This window comes from Eretmochelys imbricata, chromosome 16, assembly GCF_965152235.1.
Source record: "Eretmochelys imbricata isolate rEreImb1 chromosome 16, rEreImb1.hap1, whole genome shotgun sequence".
NCBI lineage: Eukaryota > Metazoa > Chordata > Testudines > Cheloniidae > Eretmochelys > Eretmochelys imbricata.
In genome coordinates, this window is record NC_135587.1 from 24,826,726 (window position 1) to 24,852,048 (window position 25,323).

The 25,323-nt window shown below is 39.3% G+C and overlaps 1 protein-coding gene across 4 annotated transcripts in view; it reads left to right on the forward strand.

Moving 5' to 3' along the window:
• The window catches only part of NEK6 (NIMA related kinase 6), a 111,330-nt gene that overhangs the window by 43,382 nt on the left and 42,625 nt on the right, over positions 1-25,323 (forward strand). For 2 of the 4 annotated variants that reach the window (XM_077835782.1, XM_077835784.1), the window contains 3 exons: positions 2,320-2,441; positions 15,258-15,401; positions 16,936-16,998. In XM_077835782.1, the coding sequence (XP_077691908.1) occupies positions 2,349-2,441; positions 15,258-15,401; positions 16,936-16,998 (300 nt within the window). In that variant the 5' untranslated portion in view covers positions 2,320-2,348. Of the gene's footprint in view, positions 1-2,316; positions 2,442-15,257; positions 15,402-16,935; positions 16,999-25,323 lie in introns of all 4 variants that reach the window. The other 2 variants (XM_077835783.1, XM_077835785.1) reach the window with 2 other exon arrangements.

Here is a 25,323-nt window from a genome sequence, read left to right on the forward strand (position 1 = left end):
GGTGCAGGAATCTGAGTTGTGGTGTGGGTACTGGATTTCACTACTCCTTTCAGCAACCACATTACTGGCAACTTAAATGCAAGTTAGATTTCGTTTTGTGTTTTGACTCGGCACTTCACATTTATAACGACAATACATTTTCAGTGCTAAAAAATGGGACACAATTTGTGTGGGATGAAGGGAAATTTTAGATAGAAAATGAGGAATAAGTGACAGTACGAATGAAATAAGAGATTGCAGGTTATTGGCTGCTGATAGAATACGTTATCAGAAACTGGTCTGTTGGCAGTTGTTGTACACTCTTTCCCTCCTCCCCCCCCTTCAGTTCTGTAACTTCTGTAGGAGCCTCTATTGGGATGCTGTCTCTCTAGTAATTGCTGTAAGGGGAAAATGGAACATTTATCTGCAGTACTGTTCTTTTTTTTCTCTTTGTTCCTAGGTCAGTGTGTTGGTGTCACTGTATTCTAACAGGTCTTCCACCTATTGCTTTCTCCAACACACCAACTTGTATGAAAAGACAATTTTTGGGGGTGGTTGAATCTTAACTTTTCAGTTGACCCTAGGTCACGGTGTAATGTCAGCTTTGGCATTTTGACCTGCTAACAGAGGATGATCCTGAAGTCCTCCCTCAACCTATATAATGTTTTAAATGATGCCCACCCTGCAAACGGTATTGTTGGGGATGTAGAGTGCAGAGCTATAAGTCTGCATGCATAACCATCACTGATGTTTTTACTGTTTTAAATGGCTTACAAAGTACAGGTTTTGTTTACGGAGTGTGATTATAAGTTAGGCATGGTCTAACTGTTGAGGATTTGGATTTTGTTGTTCCAAAACCTCCTCTAATTATTCCTCAATCTGGGACAGTTCCTCAGATCTGTCACCTAAAAAGAATAGCTCAGGATTGGGAATCTCCCTCACATCCTCAGCCGTGAAGACCGATGCAAAGAAGGTCTTCATTTTTTGGCTCCATCAAATTCTTTTTCCTTCAGATCAAAAAGACAGCCCTTCTCCTTAATGAAGCTACTTGGAGCACACATACCTGTGGATTTTTTTTCCCTTTTAAACTTTCCTCCTCTCCATTGCAGAAAATCCCTTGACCTGTCTTCTGTGCTTCTGGTTTGAGATTAACCCAAAGACTTGCACTTGTCATGCTGCCAAAGATATATTAAAATAAATAAAAACAGGTAGTTGGCTTTGGGATGCTTTGGAAGAGGAACTGTCTGGTCAGGAAATGGGAAGTATGGCTCAGAAAAACACATGGGGTCCATTATTGCATCACTCTACATCTGCTAACCCTTGTTAAGTGCATCTGGACGTTTGTACAGGCCATCATCAGGGTCATACGTACCTCCAGAAAGAAATAAAAGCGCTTTAGGTGGGGGATTTCACTTTTTTGTTTTATATAGATTCCACTGAATAGATATGGGTAGGATGGAGGACACCAACAAACCTATGCGGGTTCTGAATGTCGAAAGATGTCAAAATACAGGCTCATTGGAGAACATTATTGGCTCAAAGTCAGTTTAGTTATGTATTTTTAAATTGGCAAAAGTGCACAATGTGTTTACAATTGATATGCCATCTGATTTAAAGAGTTACTAGGGATGAGACAGACCTTTTGGATCTGTAATTCCTCCCAGTGCAAGACAGTGTGCCAGGCAGAGTAGTTAGATATATGAAGTACTTTCTTGAAGAAACAGTTTTCTTTTACTCTTTCTTATTAATTTCTTTTAGTTCCTTTCTTTTATCCGTGAAGAAAGTGTTGACCTTTCTCACATTATTCTTACCTGTATATAGAATTACATTTCGGTCATGTAGCTTTATTGGGGGCAGTGCCAGCTACTGCTGCTGCAAAATTAATTTATATTTAAACTGGTGAAAGCAAGGTCTTTTATGGGTAACATAAAGAGAGAACATACGGACATTAGCTGTTCTTGATATTCTGCTCAGTTTGAAAGCTTTCATGGAGATCAATGATGCTTATGATATGAGGCTTCCTCCCTTGCTATTGTCTGTGGAGACTCAGAATTTGCTTGACTCACTGCTTTCTGCATACACGAGCTGGAAGGACTCTGAGTAGTGTATTTGTGACATGCTTAGACTCTGGAGGCTTTGGTGGAAGGTGAAGTATTCTGCTTCAAGAGTTCTGTGCACTGGAACCTCCACTGGAGTGAAGGAGAGGAAAAGACTATCCTCTTTCTCTGTTTATATACAAACACATCCACGTACTCAGACAGACGCGTGTTGCAAATTCTTTCCACTTTCAATGTGTTGGATTGGTAACAGTGACATGGCTTTTTTTTTGTATTTCAACAGAATTCTAGGGCAAAGATTGGCATGTTACCATGGAAGGACAACATAACCATCCACATCATCTAGGGGACCAGAACAACCCTCTCTGCAAAGTGCCAGGGCAGGAATATCAGCATGATCCTCAAGTAAGCACATTTCTCTCTTTAATCCCCCTTAAAGACCCCATTGAGTCTTTTTTTATAACTTTTTTAAATGTTAAGATTATTATAGTCTTTAAGATATATAAATTTTTGGGCCTAAAGAGCTTGACAGTGTTGTTTCAAACCCATTTTTGATGATCACAGGAGGAATGGGAAACATTTTCAGTGTTGCCCTATAGCAAGTGTTTTGAAATTGGCTTATAAAAAGCTTATATTGGTACAATGCTGACTTTCTGTGCTACTGTGATCCTTTAAAGGAAGGCCAAAGAAAAGAAGTTGTTTGAATTTTAATGATAAATATATTCTTTATTCATCGACTTGAATATTTTAGTGATAATTACCAAATACAAGAAACAGGTCAGTCCAGATTAAATTGTATGATCTCTTTCTGTCTTCTGAGCCTCTGGGAGCATCGTTCCTTGATATTTTTTCTCAGCACAAACATATTTCCCTGTACGATGATCTCCCTCTTGTAACTGGCAGTCCACAAAAGGGGTAGGGGATAAAGATATCATTAGGTCTTATTTCCAGACTAACTGCAGATTTTCAGTTTAACCAAGAGATTATTTTTGTTGGTATGGCTTGGGGCTATGTCACTCCTTGGAGGGTGTTTAAGGCTGCAGATATTATCAGAACTGTTAGGTTTTACCTGCACAGTGCCTAGTGCAGTTAACAAAAAGCCTTAAAGGTAGAGAAGAATGCTGGAAGTCTTGCTGGGAAGTGAGAGTGTTAATTTGCCACATTAAGTATTGGATCCAGTGCTGTTTTGAGGTTCTTTGGACAGGAATGATTCATTAGGAAAGCTGTAGCAAAACATAGGTACAAGATTCCAAAAACAGTGGGTTATCTGCTTATACAGTACAACAATGAATCTATTTTGTTTAGTGCTGCTCTGAAAATACATTGTATGGAGCACAGCCTCCTCTCCTAATGCAGCAATTTGTCATATTAAGTCATTTAATAATAATTGAATCCCCTTGATTAATCTCCTAGAATTAGCCAGTTGCATTTTGAGCAATTAGGGTTAATTACTGCCTCATTTGGCAGGGTATAGCCCCTGTAATTATTTCATGAACAAGATTAGGAAGTGTTCTTAAGCAGCAGATACATTCATGGCATTGTGGAACACATGTTAGAATTTGTAATGACATAGTTAAGTGTAATTAGTAGGTAATACTCTATGTTCTGCCTTTACCCTGATGCTGAGCAACCTCATTTTGCTGAATGGTCATTGTTCAGTGAAGATTTTCCCCTCTCCCATTAGTATCTAAATGATATCAGTGGAGATGTCTGAGTATGTCAGCTGTTCTGAGGAAGATCCAGGTTGGAAATTAGGAGTGGAGAAAAGAGCTCTTGCATCTTTGCTCCTTTTTAAAAGCCCTGATGCTGAATAAACCAGAGAAACACAGTGTTACAGAGAAGGTGAAATGTTAGTTTTAAAACTTAGTTTATTGTAAAAAGAAACATAATATAGTAACTTCCAAAGCAAAGATTATCACAACTTCCTTGTGTGTCATGATGATGATGGCTTGTTTATTGCATTATATCTGATTTTTCATTTGGCATAAATGTAATTAGAGAACTTCTTAGTTTTGTGGTACCTCTTATGTGGAAGGATCCCAAACTACATAATTTCTGCACCATGAAATGCAGCGATCCTTGTCTCTGAGGGTGTTTAGTAATGCTAGCATGCTGTGCTGTAGTTTAAGGTGGGAGAGAGGGAAATGTTTATTAAACATCTCGTATGAAAAGTGTCACGCATGGGGCTTCAGTGTTTCTGCGGAGCAGGCAGTGTGTTGGCTTTTAAAGTCTCAGCCCAAAAAAAAAAAAAAAAGAGGTGGAGAGAGAGAGAATAAACCAAATGGAATGGTTTCTTTTCTTCAGTCAAGGTTGTGCCCTCAGCTGCAGACGGACTAGACCAGGAGTATACTCCTATCCCAAAGGCCTTTCCTAACGGTAGTTTTCACTCTGATTGAAAAATCCTTTTAGCACTTTTCATCGTACAATTTCAAATGCTTCACAAAAGCATTGTTATCTCCATTTTACAGGTGGCAAAGTGGAGGCAATGGCTGACCTAATGTTGTATAACAAGTCAGTGGCAGAGCTGGAAATAGAATTCCAGGACCGCTGACTCCTTCTCCGTCCCCTTCTCCAACTGCTAGACAACACTTCCATAATAAGACTGTGCTTTTATGCAGTGCCCTTCTAATGCTGCCGCTAAAGTGCTTCTGCACAGGTGGGGAAGGGTATTTGCTTTTCTTAATGCTGCGTGAGCTGCTAGTACCAGCATAGTTTTCCAGTTGTAGTCTGATCTTTGTATAGTTCACATTTTGGAGTATTTTTCCATTAAATAAAAATTTGGGGCTATGGTAGCTGTACTCTGGTGGCTTGATATTTATTTTTTTATAAGTTGCAGATACAATAAAAAGGTATAGAACTCCAACTTTAAGAGAGATAAATTGACTACATGTCACAGTTTGTTTCAGACTTTCCCCCAAAGATTTGCAGTGCTAGTTTACAGCCATCCCTAGCTGCTCATCTGCAGTATTTATATTTAGTGTTTTAGTTAACCTTTTCCTTATGACTCACAATAGAACTTCATATTTAGAAGTTTTCTAATTAGAGTAAGTGAATATATAGCGATAAAACCGTATAAAATCACAAGCAAGGATATCAGCCCATGTTGTTACGTTCCTATGAAGTTTGTAAAAAGAAACAATGCTTTCCTGGTAATGTTCCTGACTGCAAGCTGGCAATCCGTGTAACACCCAGATTATTTGTTTGCTCTGGGTAGCAGAGGAGTAAAGATTATGCAAGGTATGTAAAATACAGTTCTAAAAATGTAGCTTTTTCATCGTTCTTATTAACTGAAAATTGGTTTTATAAAAACAATAATGCAATCGAATGTCTGTTCGCTGACCCTTATTTTTATAGTTCTCAGATACTCGGATTGCTTGTGATAACTAATTTTGGTCACTGCTGATTTAGATTGGATTCACTTAGCAGTGCAAGTCTCTGTGCCATTTATAATTCCCTGAGGCATCCAGCTTTTTATTCAGTTTCCCCTGCTGAATATTGGGTTTAGCCTACACATTCAAAGTTAGCATTTCTCTTTTCCTGTCAACTTTTCATTAGCTAGTACTAATTTTTCACTGGTAGAGAAGATAACATTTCAAACTGGAGCCAAGTTGTTCATCAGACTTTGAGTTGTAGCTAACAAATCAGATTCAGGATATCAGAGATTATCATACTGGTTTCTGAAGCTATGAAGTCCAAAAGCTGAGAGCATACAGTCATCAGCTGCAGTCATTACCATAATAGCTGTCTGATATTTGAACAGTAAGTCACATTTACAAGCCCCGTATTTTCCTGTTCTAGTTGATGGAGCTTAGAACCCCTGCATAAATCAATTTATTCTTCTAGTGTATTTTTGTAAATCCACACCAGAAAAAGAATTTCAATCTCAAAATGAACAATTTTTTTCAGCAAGATTTTATTTTATGGATATGGATGTACAGTTTGACAGATCATAAAGAGATTTGAATGATTGAGGATGCTAGTAAATCAGTCCTTTGAATACATATGCATTATACTGCATATGCTCAGGCTTCCCCATGTACCAACACAGATGTTTTTCAAAGGTGAAATTAGTTTATGGTAAATGTCATTCAGATGAAGCAAGCACTTTAAAAGCATGGAAGCAGTTGCCTTAAAATTAATGATGCATTGCAAATATCAGAAAAAAGCTTACATCCAGCGTAAAGATAATTAAAATTCAGGTCAGAAGTCTATGACTTAGTCAGGCTAAATTTTTTAATGAGATTTCAGAAAATTAATTGGGCGAATGCTTTTTTGTTCTTTTATAAGAAATATTTAATTTCATGCTCCTACAGGGGAAAAATGTTTTTATTGGTAACTAAAGATTGTAATGGCTAACTTTTTAACTATTTGTTAAAAAATTTTCAAGAACCTTTAGGTAGGTCAGAAATATTTTGAGCCTTCTGTGACCTGATTGCCACTAGTTCAGACATATGGCAAGTGCTGACTTCCTTTCATGCCAATCAGGCTGGAATAAAACAACTGAACTTTTATTTATTAACATGAGCTTTTATTTACACACAGGGCAATGATCACAGGATATTTCCATCCTCTAGCCACACCCAGACTCCAATTTCTCTATGCCTCTGAGAAACAGTCACATAGACACAACTCCATGTCATATTATTATTGTGCTGAGATTTTGCTGTCTAGTCTCGCATCCTCCAGTGACCACATTGACCCAGTCTCTGCCTGAAACTGCAGGTCAGCAGCACCAGCTCTCAAAGCATTATGCAGTAGTTCTCAAAAGTAAGGTTTTTAATAATAGTATGAATTTAATACTTGTAAAATGCATTGTCAGTCTCTCCAGAGACTGAAAAAGTCTATCCGCAGAACACTTCTTTCTCTCCCATATCCCCAGCACACTCCTTCTTCAAATTCTGAAGTAAAACCTTAGGTGCCCATTTCAAAATTCTCCAAAAATTCTCCCCAAACCTTGTGGCTCTTTACTTCTGCATGGTGATAGCTGCTGTCCTTCAGGAAAGGTTGAACAATTTTAATGCTGGATGGAAGACATTTAGTGCTGGATGGAAGCACTGAAAGACATATGCTGCACCTGTGCATTCTAAGATGTGTGTACACATGCATGTGCAGAAAGAAAGCGTTATTTACCACTGGTTTCTTCCACTTCCGTATTTGTTGCTATGACTTCCCCATCTCTGCAGTAGTTTGTGGAGAAAGGCACTGATGGCTTGATAAGGAATAAGATCCGTGTGTTGTACCCTGTGGTTGGGAAGTGTGGACCTTACAAAAAAAAGAACATATTTGTAAGAGCCCAGAGGCGTCTCTGTTCTATTTTGCACCCTGTCTTGTAGAGTAACTTAGCCTAGCTGCTGAACATGAATATATTAGAAAGTTGGCTTTTTCTTAGAGGAACTGAGGAGCCTTCTGAGTGTAGTTCCTTGTGTCAGTATAACAGAGCCTCCATCGCTGTATTCCAAGCACTACTACAAAGGGGTAAATATATAAATCTGTAAGTAGGAATCCATCTACCATCACCCTATCTGTCTGAACTGTTTTGCACTCTGACATGTATATAGGCTAAAATTCCTTAATAATTAAGGTTCATATCACTGCAGCTGATATAATTAGTCATCTTATTACGTATGTCTCTGAGGAGTTTCTCTCTTAGGTTGTTTAGAATGTAAAACCTCATTAATTCTCCTATTTGGCAGGAAATCCCATGGACCACCAATGTTTGGTGCTGAAAGATCTGGTTAACTTCTCCTTTACGCATGTGAGGAAGGTTGCTTTTTTCCATACTGTTCTCCCCTGACTTTGAGATTTGTTGTTCACAAGGAATGCATGCTGCAGAGACATTGCCCAGTCTGATTCTTGGAATGATCTCTGGCTTTCTCCTTAAAAATGAGTATCTGCTTTATTTGAATGAGGGTTATAGTTAAGCTTAATTTTTGTCTTGTTCTTTTATGGCACAGTAGAAAAAATGCTACTTTATTGTGTATCTTATTTTCCCCCAGTTTAGATCCAGTCCTACAGCTGCTCTGGAATTAAGATTGTTAAGATTATTGAATTTCTCTCACACTCTGAACATTCAAAAAATGACTAAATACAAGGCTGCCCCGTCAATGTGTGTCAAGCTCGCTCTGAAGGATCCACTGCTAGGTTCTGTCTCATATTCCTTCAAACATTGGCACCTGCACTCAGACTGAAGCACTCTTGGAAATGTGGAAGGCCCCCTAGGTAGGATACATGTGTCTGATGGTGGTGGAAGGGTCAGCTGAGCTTACTTTTTAGTTTTACAGAATTGTACATTTGCAACTCGATCCGCTTGTAATCCATGACTTTTACTTCTACAGTTCTGTCTGTTCTTTGACAGCTTGTTGAACAGTATTGTTGGGGATTGAACTGAAAAGGACGTAGGAAAACATAGTTCCTCTTAAATAATGAAATTAGTGAAATATATTTGTATAAGCATCAGACTAGGAGAGAAATTTTCCTAGGTAGGTATTTACCAGCCAAGTCAAGTGCGTTCCTTTCCTTTATATCAATAGTCAGAAGAATTACACACACACACAGAAGTCACTGTTAGCATTAGATATAAGAACAAATAGGAAGTGGTTAATTTTTAAATAGGAATATGGAAAAATACACTATACTAATCAATGGGGAGTTCCTTGGTATGGTTTGATCTGACCTGAGCATGCTCTTTGGTTCATGCTGTAATCTAACATCCTCTCCTATTTTATATGAAAACTCCATTACTTTAATTAGGTCTGATAGGTTGTGATAGCAAATGCAAATCTAGGTCATTGCATATTGTGACAGGGTTGGGCCAGATGACTATAGGAGAGTAATAGAAGGCAGATATATTAGCCACAGGCTAAGTAGGTCCCTTTTCCCTGGGTAAGGTAACAGGGAAGGTTCCAGAACAATCAGGAACCTCCTGGAGACAATTAAGTCAGGCTGATTAGAACACCTGCAGCCAATCAAGAAGCTGCTAGAATCAATTAAGGCAGGCTAACTCAGGGCACCTGGGTTTTAAAAAGGAGCTCACTTCAGTTTGTGGTGTGTGTGTGAGGAGCTGGGAGCAAGAGGCACTAGGAGCTGAGAGTGAGAACGCGGACTGCTGGAGGACTGAGGTGTACAAGCATTATCAGACACCAGGAGGAAGGTCCTATGGTGAGGATAAAGAAGGTGTTGGGAGGAGGCCATGGGGAAGTAGCGCAGGGAGTTGTAGCTGTCGCACAGCTGTTCCAGGAGGTACTCTAGACAGCTGCATTCCACAGAGCCCTGGGCTGGAACCCGGAGTAGAGGATTCCCCCCAAATCCTCCCAACTCCTGGTCAAACACAGGAGGAGTCGACCTGGACTGTGAATGCAGAAAAATGGCCAAGCTGAGGGCTGCCGTGAAGCTCCAAGGCGGCCAAATCCGCCAGTAAGCGCAAGACCCACCAAGGTAGAGCAGGAACTTTTGTCACAATATGTAAATGTGCAGCTGTAGTCTTGGAGAATGCCAGAACATATCAGCTGAGGTGTCCAGTCATCACCCAGTGTTAACTCCAGAATGGCAAGCAGGCTTTTTTTCTGCTGGGCATATTAAAAGTGTTGGGGTGGGGGTGGGGCGGAAGGAAAGGTAGAGGGAAGAGAGAGCAAGAAAACACCACCCCACCCCCGTCACTCTATTAGCATTATTTATTTTTCAAGTTAAGAAGTTGCTAGATATATTTTTTGGCACACAGTTAAACCAAGAGTGTTTTTATATATAAATTAACATTTTAAATGCATATTTAGGGCATGACAGTTTATTAAAAGCAAATGGCTACTATTCATGTTAAACATGGGTCTCTTTCTTGCATTCAGGTGTCCATCATGTACTCCTGGTCATGTCCCCCGCAGATTACTTAGCTTCCTTGCAGAAAAATGACTTTCTGACAGGGAAGCAAAGGGAAGCTGCAAGAGCAGTCACGCACCACTCCTTAGCTGCGCAGGTACATTGTTTCAGGCACCCAGAGCAGCCGGCAGAGAGGTAAATCACCGCAGGGCTGGGGACACCCCATCCACTGGCTCCTACCCTGAGCCAGGATCAGCTGTTAGTCCCAGCCAGGCTGGAGGGAGGAGAGGACGGGACTTCCTCTTCCCCTACAAGCAGTGGCTGGGGCTGTGTCAGACCCACCCCCAGAAACCTCCCCCAGCTGCAGGAAGCCCAGCATCCTCCCCTGCTTCCTGCCCCCATTGTTTCTCAGCTGCGGGGAGAGGGGTCACTGTACAGGCAGCTGTTCCCTCATCCACCCAACTCCTGTGCATCCAGACTTCCCATACCCAGACACCCCCACCAAGCCTCACCCTGTACACCCAGAACCCCCACTACCCCTCCATACCCGAACCCCACCCCACTGAATCTCAGCCCCTTCATCTGAAGCCCCCTGCCTCCAGACCCCCACTCCTGCACCCTGACCACCTTTCAGTGAGCTCCCTGCACTCAAACCCCCACCCTGATGAGCCCCACCCCTGCACCACCTTGAGCCCCCACATCCAGACCTCCATACCACTGATCACCAATTAGCTGCACCCAGACCCCCACCCTGATGAGCTCCACTCCCCCAGCACCCAGACCCCCTTGCTGAGACTCTGACACCATTCCACTGAGCCCTAGCCACTTTCACCTGGAAGCCCCTGCAGAATCCCATTGCCCCTGCACCTGGGGAACCCCCCCCCCACCCCCAACAAGCCTCTGTGTATCCAGATCCCCACACTGAGCTGCCTGCACCCAGATTGTCCCACACAGAATCCTCTCACCCCACACCTGGATTCCGCCACAATGAGCCCCTCCACATTTGGATCTTGCCTGGTTCAGCCTGCTTGCCTCACACCTGGCCCAGAGAGGCATGGCCCCAGGCTGTTTCTGGGACAGGATTGGGTGCAGGGTTGGGTGCAGCTTCACCACTGAGTCTGTGTCCCCTGGGTGAAGGGTTGGGAGGCTGCACAGTGATCTCCCACCTTCTTGCAGCCAGTGGCCTATGCTCCCCACTGCCATGCTGGAGCCTCTGCATTTATTTATTGACAAATACAGCTTGTAGAATTTTAAAATATTATGTGCGGAATTTTTAATTTTTTGGCACAGAATGCCCTCAGGAGTAATCATGTGTATGGCTAGGTAATAGCACGTGTGATGATTTACAAGTTAGTAGAACACAAATTTGGTTTTGATCACAGTTTCATAGTCTATGTAAATTTCAAACAATGGGTTTGTGCAAACATAGCCCAATGCCTTGTAAGGATGGTAAGTTTAAATAATTGGTTGGAAATGCTGTCATTTGTTGTCTTAGTGGAGTGAAACCAAAATAGCAGATCAGCAGGCATGTTTCTAGCTGTACTTGATATCATTATTGACATAAGCAAAGGCCATATTTTTTTACTAGGCTTGTATCTTTCTTTTAAATGTTTCTTGAAATAACTTCCTTGAGATGATAACATCTGAACAGGAGAGTCCTGTGGTAGGCACATATTGCCACGTAGTACAGCAATTCCTTCTGGTCATTCTGGTGCTCTGAAATACAGATCCCCTAATTATAAAAGTTCTTGCACAAACATCCAGTTCTTACTCAGTAGGTGCTCTGTGAGGAGGCACTTATTTACAATTGCAGCTTTTGATTGTTTCTTTAAATAAGCACATGTTGAGTGTTTAAACAGTGAGACACCTTGTTTAAATTAATCTTGGCGTATTCAGTTAGTACGAAAATTTGACTGTATATCAAAGAATAGCAGAATGAATCCACCCTCATTGGAGTGCATTTGTGTAGGGACAGAACAGGAGGAAAGCTTCCATAGTAAGATATTTACCAACCAAGTGGGGCAAATATTTGTGGCCAAATCTGTGTATTCTCTTCTTCTTCTGAGCTAACCTGAGAAGAAAAATGTATCTACCCAGAATCTGATTGTAACTATGGAGTAGAATTAGAATTCTCATACTATGCTCCCATAGAAAGTAAATTTAAATAGTTGCCATGGCTCTGGAATATGAATGTTGGCTAGTATAGTTCACTCTATACAACCTCCCAATTGCTCCTAATATTAGCAGGACATTTTTAGACTTATAATGAGTAAATGAAACAATACTTCATAGGATGCTGAAGCAGCTGTTGCCTAAACATTGTTGTACATACCTGACAAACCTTAGGCCAAAACTCTCTTCTCCAAACAGTATCTGTGACAGTTCTATTGCCCTACAAGTGTGGAATATGCAGTGCAGCACTTCAGAGGAGAAATTTGCCCTGTTATAATTTTGTTTGTAAAATCGTTATAATTTTAATAGCAGTGCATCCTAACCTGTAAACGTGATATGACACAGCAAAACTCTTGATAAGCCTGTTCATCTTATTGAATAAAACAAACATTTTGATCACAGCCCACATGAGGAGTATGGTGGAAGAGCACCCTGTGTTCCATATAAGTACAGATTTTTGGGAAAGGAAAGAAATGAAGCCGTAGAATATAATGGTTAAAAGAAAACACTCCCTGTAATTAGCTTCCAATTTCCACATGACTGACCTTTTTTAACTAAATGCCACTCGTTAATTAACCTAATTGTTTGTATAAATTATTGTACTTGAGTTAAAATCTAATTGTGGTTCTTCAGCCCAGAGTAATAAAATCAATTTCAGATAGTAGGGTAAGAGTCTTTAGGAGTTCTGGGGGTGGAAAAATTCACCCTTGGCTTTGATGTTTCAAAACCAATTACTGTGAGTGTCACTTTATGGGAAGATGAGTGTTTTTGCTGTTTTAGGGCACTTAAACTGGGAAAAAGAAAAGGAGTTCTTGTGGCACGTTAGAGACTAACTAATTTATTTGAGCATAAGTTTGATGCATCCGATGAAGTGAGTTGTAGCTCACGAAAGCTTATGCTCAAATAAATTTTTAGTCTCTAAGGTGCCACTAGTACTCCTTTTCTTTTTGCGAATACAGACTAACATGGCAGCTACTCTGAAACCTGTCATTAAACTGGGAAAGTTGATGAAGATGACCTGGAGTTAAATTCACAACCATGTGCCTACTTGCATTAGGAGACTTTGACTGAACCTTATGGTATTGAGATAGTTTCATCTTGGCTGGAATTCATAACCACCCATATGTATATTTCACAAATGGTGTAGTCTTTTGAGAATTATCCTGGATTTTAACGCTCATTTAGCAATCCCTGGAACGACTGTAATGGGGAAGTAGTTTAGACATGTATTAGAAGGTGTAGCAACAAAACATATTGCCAGCTACAAAGTGACATGGGGAAAAGGGGACAAAGGATGAAAGGACTGGATATTTTTTTAATTGAGAATTTATTATACAGAATTGTACTTTGTATATCCTAGTCTTTACTACAACCTGTCCTTTCATCTTCCCTATAGCTCCAGTGGAATAGCATTCCATTGTTGTTGTTCTGTATTTGTCAATGTGATGGTAGTTCCTGAAAGTGGTTTGACATTGATATACAAACTGTAATGCTCAACAATCTCTTAGCTCATGTATCTCAAAAATTCCAGCTGAGGAACATGGAGTTTTACAGTGTTTTGTGTGAGGAATATATGATATTTACATTATTTTTGGTTATAGTTCAGAATTGAGCAAACAGCTATAAACCTGGAAGGTATTTTTAAAAATACTTTTTAGTGTTGAGTTGTATATTTTAGTAACTTTTATTTCTGCCGATGTTGCAAAGAAGGAAGTGTAATCTGACTTGTGAACAAATATAAAGTCCAAAGAGATTCTATACTGCCCTGAACATAGTGCTAGCAAGCAGTACTGGACTGATCAATACGTTTTATCCACAGAAGAGGTTAGGCCGTGGCAATAGTAGGTGGGACTGGCTTCTCACCTCAGAATGTAGTTTTCATATCCTGCTCAATCCTGGGCACCTTTGCTGGGATTGTCAACTATGGCCTCAATTGTAAATAATTTATATTTAAAGAATGAAAGTTTACACAGGATTGATTTACAGACTGGTCTAATTTTGTTTTATTTTGTTACAATAACTCAAAAATGGCTTAAGATATTGAAGGTTAAAAATACTGTGCTTGGCATGCACAGCAACTTTTAGTCATTAATTTAGTTCTTAAACATTGGTTAGCACTCATGTTAATTATAGAAGAGACCAGAATGGCTCTAGGGAGTAGTTCCTGGTCTGTGCAGTACATAATGCTTGTTATACTGTATATACCTGCCTAACCACATGTTTACCTGATACTGCTCAAAAATAGGCTTCAATCTGTCCCTAGTGAAAATAATATGCAAAGTTGATTTGAGGGCAAGTAACTGGGGAGACAGCAGTTTGGGCCTAATTAGTTATTTACACAGGAGACCAGCACACTCTTTATTTCCTTTTTTCCTTATTTTAACTAACTAAACTAGATGCACTAGAAACATCAATGGAATTAGACGAAAAATGAATATATTGACAGATAAATTTTTGTCCATAGATTAAGGTTCAGTTCTTTGCACATCAGAAATAAGACCAAAAGTATTAGCATGTTTGCAGTTTTAAACTTGCTTCTTTCTGTGCAGTTGTTCTGTAATAATCAGTGTTAACTAATGTGCTCAGATTTATGTTTGGGTTTTCTATGGGTAATATTTTTAAATGGGTAATACACAGAAATGCATAAGAAGTGAAAATGTTTGCCCGTGTTATGGAGTGCAAATTTTGTTGCTGCAGTTACTACAGAAAAATTTAAATTCTTGCATGCTCAAATGAAGTATTAGATAAGTTGACCGGTTTTATTTAATTTCATCTGAAAGTGTATGTTCCTTATGCCCATTGGACCTGTAAAACAATCTTATGAACTATTTGGGGGATCTGTTTGCGTTAACATGTAGTCGATCCATTTGATTCCATGAACAGTTTATTTTTGTAAACAGATACATTTTGTGGAACATTATGGATCTGTGCTGGGTTTTTTTTCAGCCACACTGAATATTCACTGTTCGGTACTCTGCAAGGTGGTTTGAACTGTAAGTGATCTGAAGCAGAAAGGGGAAGTCGTGATCGAAGAGAGAAATTCAGCCTATTTCCATAAAGTAGAGGGTTTTTTTTGGCCTGCTGGCTTTTCATGCTCCCACGTAGAGTGCTTAGGTGCAATTATCAAGCCATAGAAAGTGCTATCTGTGAGTGAGAAAACGAGAGGGATGGAGAAATACATGCTCATGTTTTTGTCAGATTTGTCTAGTTCAGTGGCTGTTTTTATTTCTTTTGAAAAAGCAGAGGCATTTGACGTCATACCCATATCGCTGCACCTTGGCAGATTTTCAGATAGAGAAAAAGATTGGCCGTGGGCAATTCAGTGAAGTCTACAAAGCAACTTGCCTTCTGGACAGAAAAACCGTGGCATTAAAGAAAGTTCAGGTGAGCGTTTAAAATTGTAGTTTATTGTATTGCAGGTAAAAGGAAGATTTCTGAGATGTCTGCTTACTTTGCACAGATGTTACAGGTGAAGTCCTAGCTTCTCCTTGAGAATTCTCTCACCAGAGGAGCAGAAAGCTGTTTTAGAAGTCCTTTTTTACTTAATTGCCTTCATAAACATTAGTTATTTTGGCTCCCATATAGAGCAACCCCTTTGAAAGGTTCAATTTCATAAACACTAATTAAGAAGAATAAGGCCTATTTGAGGTATGTGAGTACTATCATACCCATTTTACAGATGGATACATGAAGACAGAGGTTAACTGATTTAATTAGTCACACAGTGAGTCAGTGGTATAAACTGGGAGTAGAACCGAAGCCCTGACTCTCTGCTTCCTCCTCCTAATTGCCCTCTTCAGGTATTCCATATAGGGCAGACAAATCCAGCTTCCATCTTGACCAGATTCGAGTTAATGTGTTTGTGCCGCCTAATCTTGACCCCTTGTGACCATTGCATCTAGGAATGGCTAGACACTTCCAATATCACCAGTGTAAAAAGGATTGTCATTTCATACTACTATTAATTTTCCTTTATTTTTTATTAGAATATGGTCATTTAGTTTTTGATTGATATGTATAAAACCAAAGGTTTTAATGAGCATAGCCATAAAATTAAGACTCTGGCCTCTTGACATGGGCTATCATACGAGAATATTGAGTGTGATGAAAGGCCGGATGACTGAAAAGGGGCAGATGGTTGAGGACATAAAGTTAGAGATGGAAACGCTGGCTCACTGCTCTTCTCATCTGAGTCCTTAGTATTTAGAAGTAGAGGAGCAGCTGATATGATGAACAAAGATATTCAGTGGCCAGACTTTCATTGGTGGAACGCAATTAAATAAAAAGAAATTATTTTACTTTCTACTATAATTAGTTATATTTGTGTAAAACAAAATTCCGAAGATGCGTCACACAAATATACTACAAACTTGGATTAAAATACCATACAGTGTTTAGAACAGTGTTTTTCTTGAAGAAATTTGCCTTTAATCCTTCAACGTATCTTTAAAATTCCTATTACCAGTGACTTGCTCTCTGATTATTAGAGAATGAATATTAATACTAATTACTCTTAATTAATGGAGGGGAATCTGTGAAAAGAAAAACAACTTTGAATTGTTTAAAGAGAGAATAGAAATATATATATAAAATATTTCATGCACAATGTGAAAACAGTGTTAAATTAAGTAACTGTTTTTTTAAGGTCACCAAATAGGCAAAACATCTACAAACTAAAATCTCATTTTCCCCACTATTTAGCATGTTGCCAAAAGGTGCTAATGTTAATTTTGCTGCTTCGTAGTGGTTTTAAAACAAAGAATATGTCAACCACATGCAAGTCTGGTGACTGCAATAGGACACTTACATTCATTAAGTTAAGGAAGAGCAAGAACACCAATGCTGTTTTAAAATCAGTAGAGCTTATCTGCTTTCTTGCCTTTTTTTTTAAATATTTCACTTTTGTCTTATGTGGAAGATATTCGAAATGATGGATGCCAAGGCCAGACAGGATTGCATTAAAGAAATTGACCTTTTGAAGGTAAGAATTTCTACAGAGGCTTATTTTTACTTTTTGCCGTTCGAGAATATTTTGTTTTATATCCATACAGGCAGATTGCTATTTGTCTTGGGTGACAAATCAAGTTAGATGACATATATTTACAATTCCTGTCTGGAATTTTGCAGTGGACCCCTCTTTGGTTGTAGGGTGTTTTATCTAACTAGTTTCCATAGCAGTTTTGTGCAATACATGCCTTTTGGCCCACCTCTTGGTTCTTTTTAGTTTTCTAACCTTTAAAGCTCTAGGGTATCCATTCTGATCCTTTTTGCCTTATGTACAAGTATCTCTTTTCTCCTCCACAGATCTTGCACACAGCAAGGCAGGTGCATTGGCTGGGAGGTATTTTTTCTTCAAAGTGATTATGCATCACCTGCTGGCCAGGTTTTGGCCAGAGGGCATGTGCATTTCTATGTATTTGAGTCCACATGTCATGTGTGAACTGGGGTTATTTAAGTGCTGACGATGTATGGGTTGTTTCCACAGTACACGTATCCATCTTTTTCTCTACAGTAATAGAGGACAGAACAAGTTTAAATATGCCACAGACACTGCATGCTATTTTGGCACAAAGAGACAGGCTCTGCCAGTAGGTGATGAACAAAATAAAGTTTGGAAATTGGTGGCAGGAGAGTATCAGTGCAACTTGTCCCTGTGGGCACTCCCGACATTGGGTAGTGGTTCATTAATCAGGTAGTTTACATTCAATAGACTTTGCATGTAACCTCTGGTAAGAAAAAAACCGCTTCGGCTTCTGCAATTGGATCATACTGTTGTTGCTGTTCTTTCATGACAAGGATGAGTTTCATAGTTTAATTAGAGTACAAGGGTCTACCTTTCCAAAGGTAGCAGGGCAGGCAGGGATGGATAGAATCATAGAATATGAGGGTTGGAAGGGACCTCAGGAGGTCATCTAGTCCAACCCCCTGCTCAAAGCAGGACCAATCCCCAATTAAATCATCCCAGCCAGGGCTTTGTCAAGCCTGACCTTAAAAACTTCTAAGGAAGGAGATTCTACTACCTCATTAGGTAACGCATTCCAGTGTTTCACCACCCTCCTAGTGAAAAAGTTTTTCCTAATATCCAACCTAAACCTCCCCCACTGCAACTTGAGACCCTTACTCCTTGTCCTGTCCTCTTCTACCACTGAGAATAGTCTAGAACCATCCTCTCTGGAACCACCTCTCAGGTAGTTGAAAGCAGCTATCAAATCCCCCCTCATTCTTCTCTTCTGCAGACTAAACAATCCCAGTTCCCTCAGCCTCTCCTCATAAGTCATGTGTTCCAGACCCCTAATCATTTTTGTTGCCCTTTGCTGGACTCTCTCCAATTTATCCACATCCTTCTTGTAGTGTGGGGCCCAAAACTGGACACAGTACTCCAGATGAGGCCTCACCAGTGTCGAATAGAGGGGGACGATCACGTCCCTCGATCTGCTCGCTGTGCCCCTACTTATACATCCCAAAATGCCATTGGCCTTCTTGGCAACAAGGGCACACTGCTGACTCATATCCAGCTTCTCGTCCACTGTCACCCCTAGGTCCTTTTCCGCAGAACTGCTGCCTAGCCATTCGGTCCCTAGTCTGTAGCTGTGCATTGGGTTCTTCCGTCCTAAGTGCAGGACCCTGCACTTATCCTTATTGAACCTCATCAGATTTCTTTTGGCCCAATCCTCCAATTTGTCTAGGTCCCTCTGTATCCTATCCCTACCCTCCAGCGTATCTACCACTCCTCCCAGTTTAGTATCATCCGCAAATTTGCTGAGAGTGCAATCCACACCATCCTCCAGATCATTTATGAAGATATTGAACAAAACTGGCCCCAGGACCAACCCCTGGGGCACTCCGCTTGACACTGGCTGCCAACTAGACATGGAGCCATTGATCACTACCTGTTGAGCCTGACAATCTAGCCAACTTTCCACCCACCTTATAGTGCATTCATCCAGCCCATACTTCTTTAACTTGCTGACAAGAATACTGTGGGAGACCGTGTCAAAAGCTTTGCTAAAGTCAAGAAACAATACATCCACTGCTTTCCCTTCATCCACAGAACCAGTAATCTCATCATAGAAGGCGATTAGATTAGTCAGGCATGACCTTCCCTTGGTGAATCCATGCTGACTGTTCCTGATCACTTTCCTCTCATGTAAGTGCTTCAGGATTGATTCTTTGAGGACCTGCTCTATGATAACAGCTGTCGGTGTGAGTTTGTGTATACACAAAGTGTTTGCTTGAGGAGAACATCCCTCATTCGCTTCATGGTGGTAACAGCTGGAATTCACACAAGAGTTTATCCAACTGGAAGCCATCTTATTGCATCTCTCTTTACAGCTGCAAAATGGAATGTTAGTGTAGCAATAGGAATTAGCTCTTCCTCTGATGAATATCCGATATCATGTTACTACTGTAGGTGAAAGTCTGGTCAGCCTGTGGCATACATGTTATGGACATATAATTAGAATTATAGCAAAGCTGTTTACATGTGCGGTTAGTCTAGCTTTTAAAGAGTTTGTAATGAAAAAGAAAATAATGCCGAACTTACTATTCACCAAGAGACTTTTGGATCCTGGCAATTCAGTTGTGGAATCTTATACAAGGATTGTTTAGTTGTGGGGCACTGTCATATGTTTGCACTGGACTTATTCAGGACAGTATGTGCAAATTTATCAAAATTAAATATCCGAGGTGACAAGGGATCATAGATGGTTAATTATTATCCTACCCATATGAGATGACCAGAGGCAACTCCAAATCTTCCTGTGTAGAACTCACCAAGGAGCCAGATGTCAAGCTGTGAATACTGTACTGTCTGGGTTGTGAAAAGAGCAGTAAGAGATGGTATGATATGTTGGGATAATTAGCACTTTCCCATCCATTGTACTGCTTTTTGAAAAATAAATATACATACATAATTTCCTCCATTCTTAGCTCTGACTCTTCTTGTTCTCCCAAGTATCTCTTGCTATACATAGCCTCAACTGTCAGAATTGAGGGCCTGATCCAAATCCCTTTGAGGTCAGTGGGAGTTGGATCAGGCTGTAACTTAGCTGATATGTTTAAGTTGGGGAGCTTTACTGGTTCAAGATCAAGCAAGTCATGGTGTGTCCTGAAAAAATGTGACTGCTATCTTCCAAAGAGCAGCAAATATGCCACTTTTGTAAATCCTAGGCCACAAAGACTTAGTCTGATTCTTTTTCCATAGCTGGAACTTCATCCCAGTAGCAAGTTGGCTCCGGTTATACAAGTAGACTAGATTCATTACTTGTTTGTATTTTGTTTCTTTAAATTGAATTGATTTATTTGAAAATATTACCAGCTAATATTCCACAGATGCACACATTACTCAAGATATATACTTTTACGAAGAAAAAGCCATTTTAGCTTGGAATTTATAATAACTTATGCTAACATGTCACTTATCTTTATTGAAAATTTTAACTGAATCATTTTTCTGGATTTTTTTTTAAGGATAATGCTAAACTTTAGCTTAAGTATTTTTGAATTCTGAGTAATCCTGCCAGGATAAATTAATGTGTGTCTTTGCTCGCTCTAAGCCAGCTAGGAATGAGATTTTTTCTGATGAAAATCAGTGGGTTGAAATCTCTGTTGTAGAGGGGTTGCCTGCTCACTTAAGCCCAAAATGTAGCAGTAGATTTTTTAAAAATGTTTTACTCAAAAAATAAATCAACAAAATCTGTGCCTCTTTGAGGTTGGAAATGAATCTAGTCCAATTGATATTTTGTATCTGAATTGATTTTTCTGTCCATTTTACATTGAAACTTGTAGGAACACTGAGTAGGTATACCCTGCTTATGTGCAAATGTACTAATAGGGCTCCATGAATGTATTTTTGAAAAGTTTTATAAGTATTTCAAATTAAACCTATTTTTTTTTGTTCTTTAACATCATCCATTCTCCTTCAACGTTTGCAATTCAAGCATTTCAGCATTGTACTTGTGTATAAGAAACAGGAAGTGAAACTGACTAGAAAAGAGTGAAGGTGGATATTTGATGATCACTCTCCTATCTGAATGAAATGCAGGACATATACAAATTGCATAAGTGGTGACAAATAAGAAACTTAAAATTCTTTCATTTTAAAAACCACAGCCTTAGTAATGCAGGGAACTTCTTTTTAAATTCTTTTTTCCTTTTCCTTTTCAAGAGATGCTGTAGTCTCCCAAGGTTTTTGCATTTTGATCCTTATTTATTGCCCCATGACAACATACTTTGAGTTGTGTTTTTTAGTTATTTGCTACATAAAACGACTATGAATTGGGGAGTTTTAATCATTACTCTCATAAGTCTCTCTCCTGTCTTGACAATATAAAGTCCTGGTTGAAAAATGCAGTAAAGAATAATCGTGCTGTGAACAGTCGTTGCTGGTTGAACACTTACATAGCCCCATCAAATAAGCTGGAGTTCAAAGTATGGTTTAAAAAGTCAGTTCAATAAATCATATTGTATTGCAAATGCACAAGGGATATATTAGTTGATACTGCCGATAGGGCACTTCTTTCAAATGTATATTAGTTTTCAAATGAAAGATCAAACAAAATATGACGGATTTTACTCATGATGTATATAAGTCAGCTTCTGAGAAATTGAACAAATCACAACTAAGAGTAATCAAAGTTCTAAATGTCAACTTGACAAGCAGTTTTTAATGACATTGTACAGGTCAGCATTTTTTGATAATCTGATGCAGAGGCAAGTTCTATTCCCAAAAGGCTGTGAGGCAGAGTTGTTCAAGGCTTTGTTTAGAGACTAGGGAGGATTTTAAGAGGCCAGCTTCAGTACGTCTGTCAGTGTCAGCAACTGGAATGCACTTCACTCAGTGCTGTAAAGCTAATAACTTGTCAAATCAGTATTTGCAACTCATCTCTTGTTAATTGATAGCTCCCATGCTGGCTGTTCTTACAGCTACATATAAATAACTAAAGGCCATTTTACAGAGGTGGTTCTTAGGAAAAGTTGTACTTCACATTTCAAAACTTGGCATAGGTCTACCGTACTTTGCAGTACAATCTGAGGATGGTGCAGTGGACGTTTCTACACGTAAGGCATTAGGCAGAGCGAGCGCATGTTCTGAGAGAAGAGTAAGGTTTTAGCAGCATGACTCCAGTTTGTGTTGCAGAAGACATGTGATCTCCCTTGGCATGGCATGGAGAATTTCCCTGGAATTTTTTCTTTTAAACGTTTTTCCATTTTTTTAACAAAAACTGAATATAATTATTTTCATTAGATTAATGTGCAATATATTTCAGCAAAGTCAATGCTATTTTTTAAATGAGTAACTTAACATACAATATCCATGTGAACACCCCAGCTCCTAACATAACAATATTATGTAAAATTGAATAAATTCTGTCCTTTAAGTATTCTGTTAGTTTTGAGAGAGGCAATTGTTTCTTTTACCTTAAATAAAAAGTTTTTAAAGTTTCTAAGGGTAACGGATTCAGTAAACTACTTAAACAAGTGTAAAGTCCAATTCAAGTCAGTGAACTACTTGAGGGTCTATTGATACACAATAAATGTCTAACTGTAATGTTTTATCTGGAGCCTAGCCAAGTAACCAGTCTGGATACTTATATTTGTGAATTTTATCCCATGATATCTACTGTTGTACACTAAGTTTCTGCCTCACTCCAGTATCTAGAATAATTTATGTGTAAACTACAAATTAAAACAATTTACCCAATTTTTTAATATACCAAGTTAGACTCCATACATTTTTTGTTGTTGAAGGAATTGGACAGGCTTGTTGTAGTGAATCTGTGTCAAAATGATTCTTTGCCTCTGCTTTCTTTTGATCAAAAATTCCTGTATCGATACTGAAATAAATGTTGTTTTGTGCTTAGTAGATTAATTGGAAAAACTTTCGCATTTGTGAAGTAATAAAAACTTCACTGGAGCTGCAAAAAATAGAATACCCCATCAAAAACCAGCTTAGTAAAAAGAGAGAGGTAAAACAGCTCAGTAATATGGCTGTAATCAGCAGCAGGGAGCCAACCTGCTCACTCGTTTGGAGATGACTTGCTCTTCTGCATGCCTCTTGCTGACAGCATTGCTGTGCATACACATCAGGCATTAACTGCCATCAAACGTTTAGGTTGCATTAAAAAAATAAGAAAATGTCAATAACCCAAGCTAGGGCATTTTGTGCTGTTTTGTGTGTTTAAAGATTTGTGAGAATTAAGGTTATGCAGTTTCCTTCTGTCAAAAGATTAGAAATTTCAGGTAACCTCCTGCATTGCTTCCCTGCCACGAGCATGCACAAGTGTGAGGGCTACGCGGGGGTGGAGAGAGGGGCAGGATCTCAGCTTCAGTCAAGTCTCTTATAAAATCAGTCTGACTTCACTGGATGTTCTGGGGTGGTGGGCTTCAGAGATGTGTGGACTAAAGTGTCAAGCATTTTTTTTTTAAAACAAATCCCTCTATATAATCTCCATATGTTGGTGGGTGGGCTGGTCTGAGATGCTGGGTGGTGGAGTAGGGAACTTTTCCAGTTAGCTCTATGGGAACAGCTTTAACAGACTCTAGAGGGATTGGTATGCAGCTCCTGCTGCTAGTAACAGAGGTTAAAAGGGGAATCATGGGAGACCCACCCACAAAGGTAGAAGTTAATCTCAACATATAAAAAGTTTTAAGGTATGAATCAAAAGACTAAGACATGGGTTGCTTGGAGAGAGTTCATGTGCTAAGCTTGCTGAGCCATCAGACACTACTGGGAGGCAAGTTCACAGGCAAGCCTGGCAGATCCTGGGAAGCCTGCGGCGGATGCACCCAACTCCAGTATTGGGTGGAGAGCAATGTCCGCAGGGAACATCTGACCCTCTTCAGTTGGAAGGGCAGTGGATCAGCACACGTGAAGGAAGACGTTTTTTAAAATATTCAGTGGCAATGTCTTGACTATTTTGAATTTTTTTTTTTTAAATTCAGCCTTGTGGGAATATTCTTCTCTTGATGCCTACACATGAATCCCATTAACACTAATGTGAGTTAGTGTCCAGGCATTGCAAAAGAGAATCTATCGCCTAATGTGCATACAGAGCAGAGTGATTAACATGGTGGCTTATAACAGTGTTTCTGTCAGCTCAGTTACCCGTGAAATAGATACACAGGAGTCACTACTGTCTGCTAGATGAAATGCCCATTTTTTATTTTTTAAATTTATTTTTATTGACTTTAGGCTTACAAATAGAGAAATGCAATTCAGAAAGAGGCAAAGAGAGACTACAGAAAACAAGATACATACAGTATGTTCCACGTAATTACAGTTGTCAGTTTTTTTAGAAGAATCAGACATTAAAATATTAAAATTTGTGTTTTAATATGTTTTATATCTTAGTTTAGTCCTGGGAATAATGCATAACAAGATCAGAAAACAAGAGAAAAATATTATATATTAGCATTCAAGTCCTCTCATGCTGCACTTGATAAAAAACAAAAGCTATTTAAATAAGTAAAATCTGGATTAACAATTATAATACAACAAACAAACAAGACAAAAAAGCCAAAGCACACAACTATACAGAATAGATGGTGAGCTTGTCTACCGTAAGGTGGCAAATGATGGGAATACCCCTGAAATTCATTGTTGCCCTGCAATAGAAATGGAATACAGGCAAGTGGAATTCAAGATGTTTAGAATAGGTGTGGAATCATATAAATGTAGGGCTGGAAGGGACCTCTGGAAGTCATCTAGTCTAGCCCCCCCCATGCTAAGGGCAGGATTAACTGTATTTAAAGAATAATTTCCAGATGAAACTCAGCAGAATCAGTGTCTCAGGTAATATATATTTCCTCATGAATAATACTGTGCATGGAACAATATGGTGGCTTCCTTATGCTGGGCCTGTTTAATAGGACTGGGATCACGTGGAAACTAGATTTTGTTGTCTTTTGGAAGCAGTGTCGCCTACTTCCTTTAGGATCAGACAGAAACTATAATGATGTTTCCTATATTTCCAGATGCATTCATTGGGATTCTGTATTTCTTTCATCATAGATGGATGCATCTCAGGTATCTGCTCTCAAAAAGTTTTTTGGAGATGTTTTCCCATAACTTAGGGTACAGTATCAAAATTGTTTGGAAAGCCTAGAATCCACACATTTCCAGTCCACACTTGGCTTTTCAGAGTTTGTAATCTTTCCTTCTGTTGAAGAGCTACTTTTGATTCAGTATTTTGTTAGTTAGGAGCTTCTCCTGTAGAATTGTCTACGTAATGATCTTCCGTGTCAGGTCTGCAAGAATTTCAGACAGCTTTTCTGATACTGATTCCATCTTTGCATCCCAGAAGAT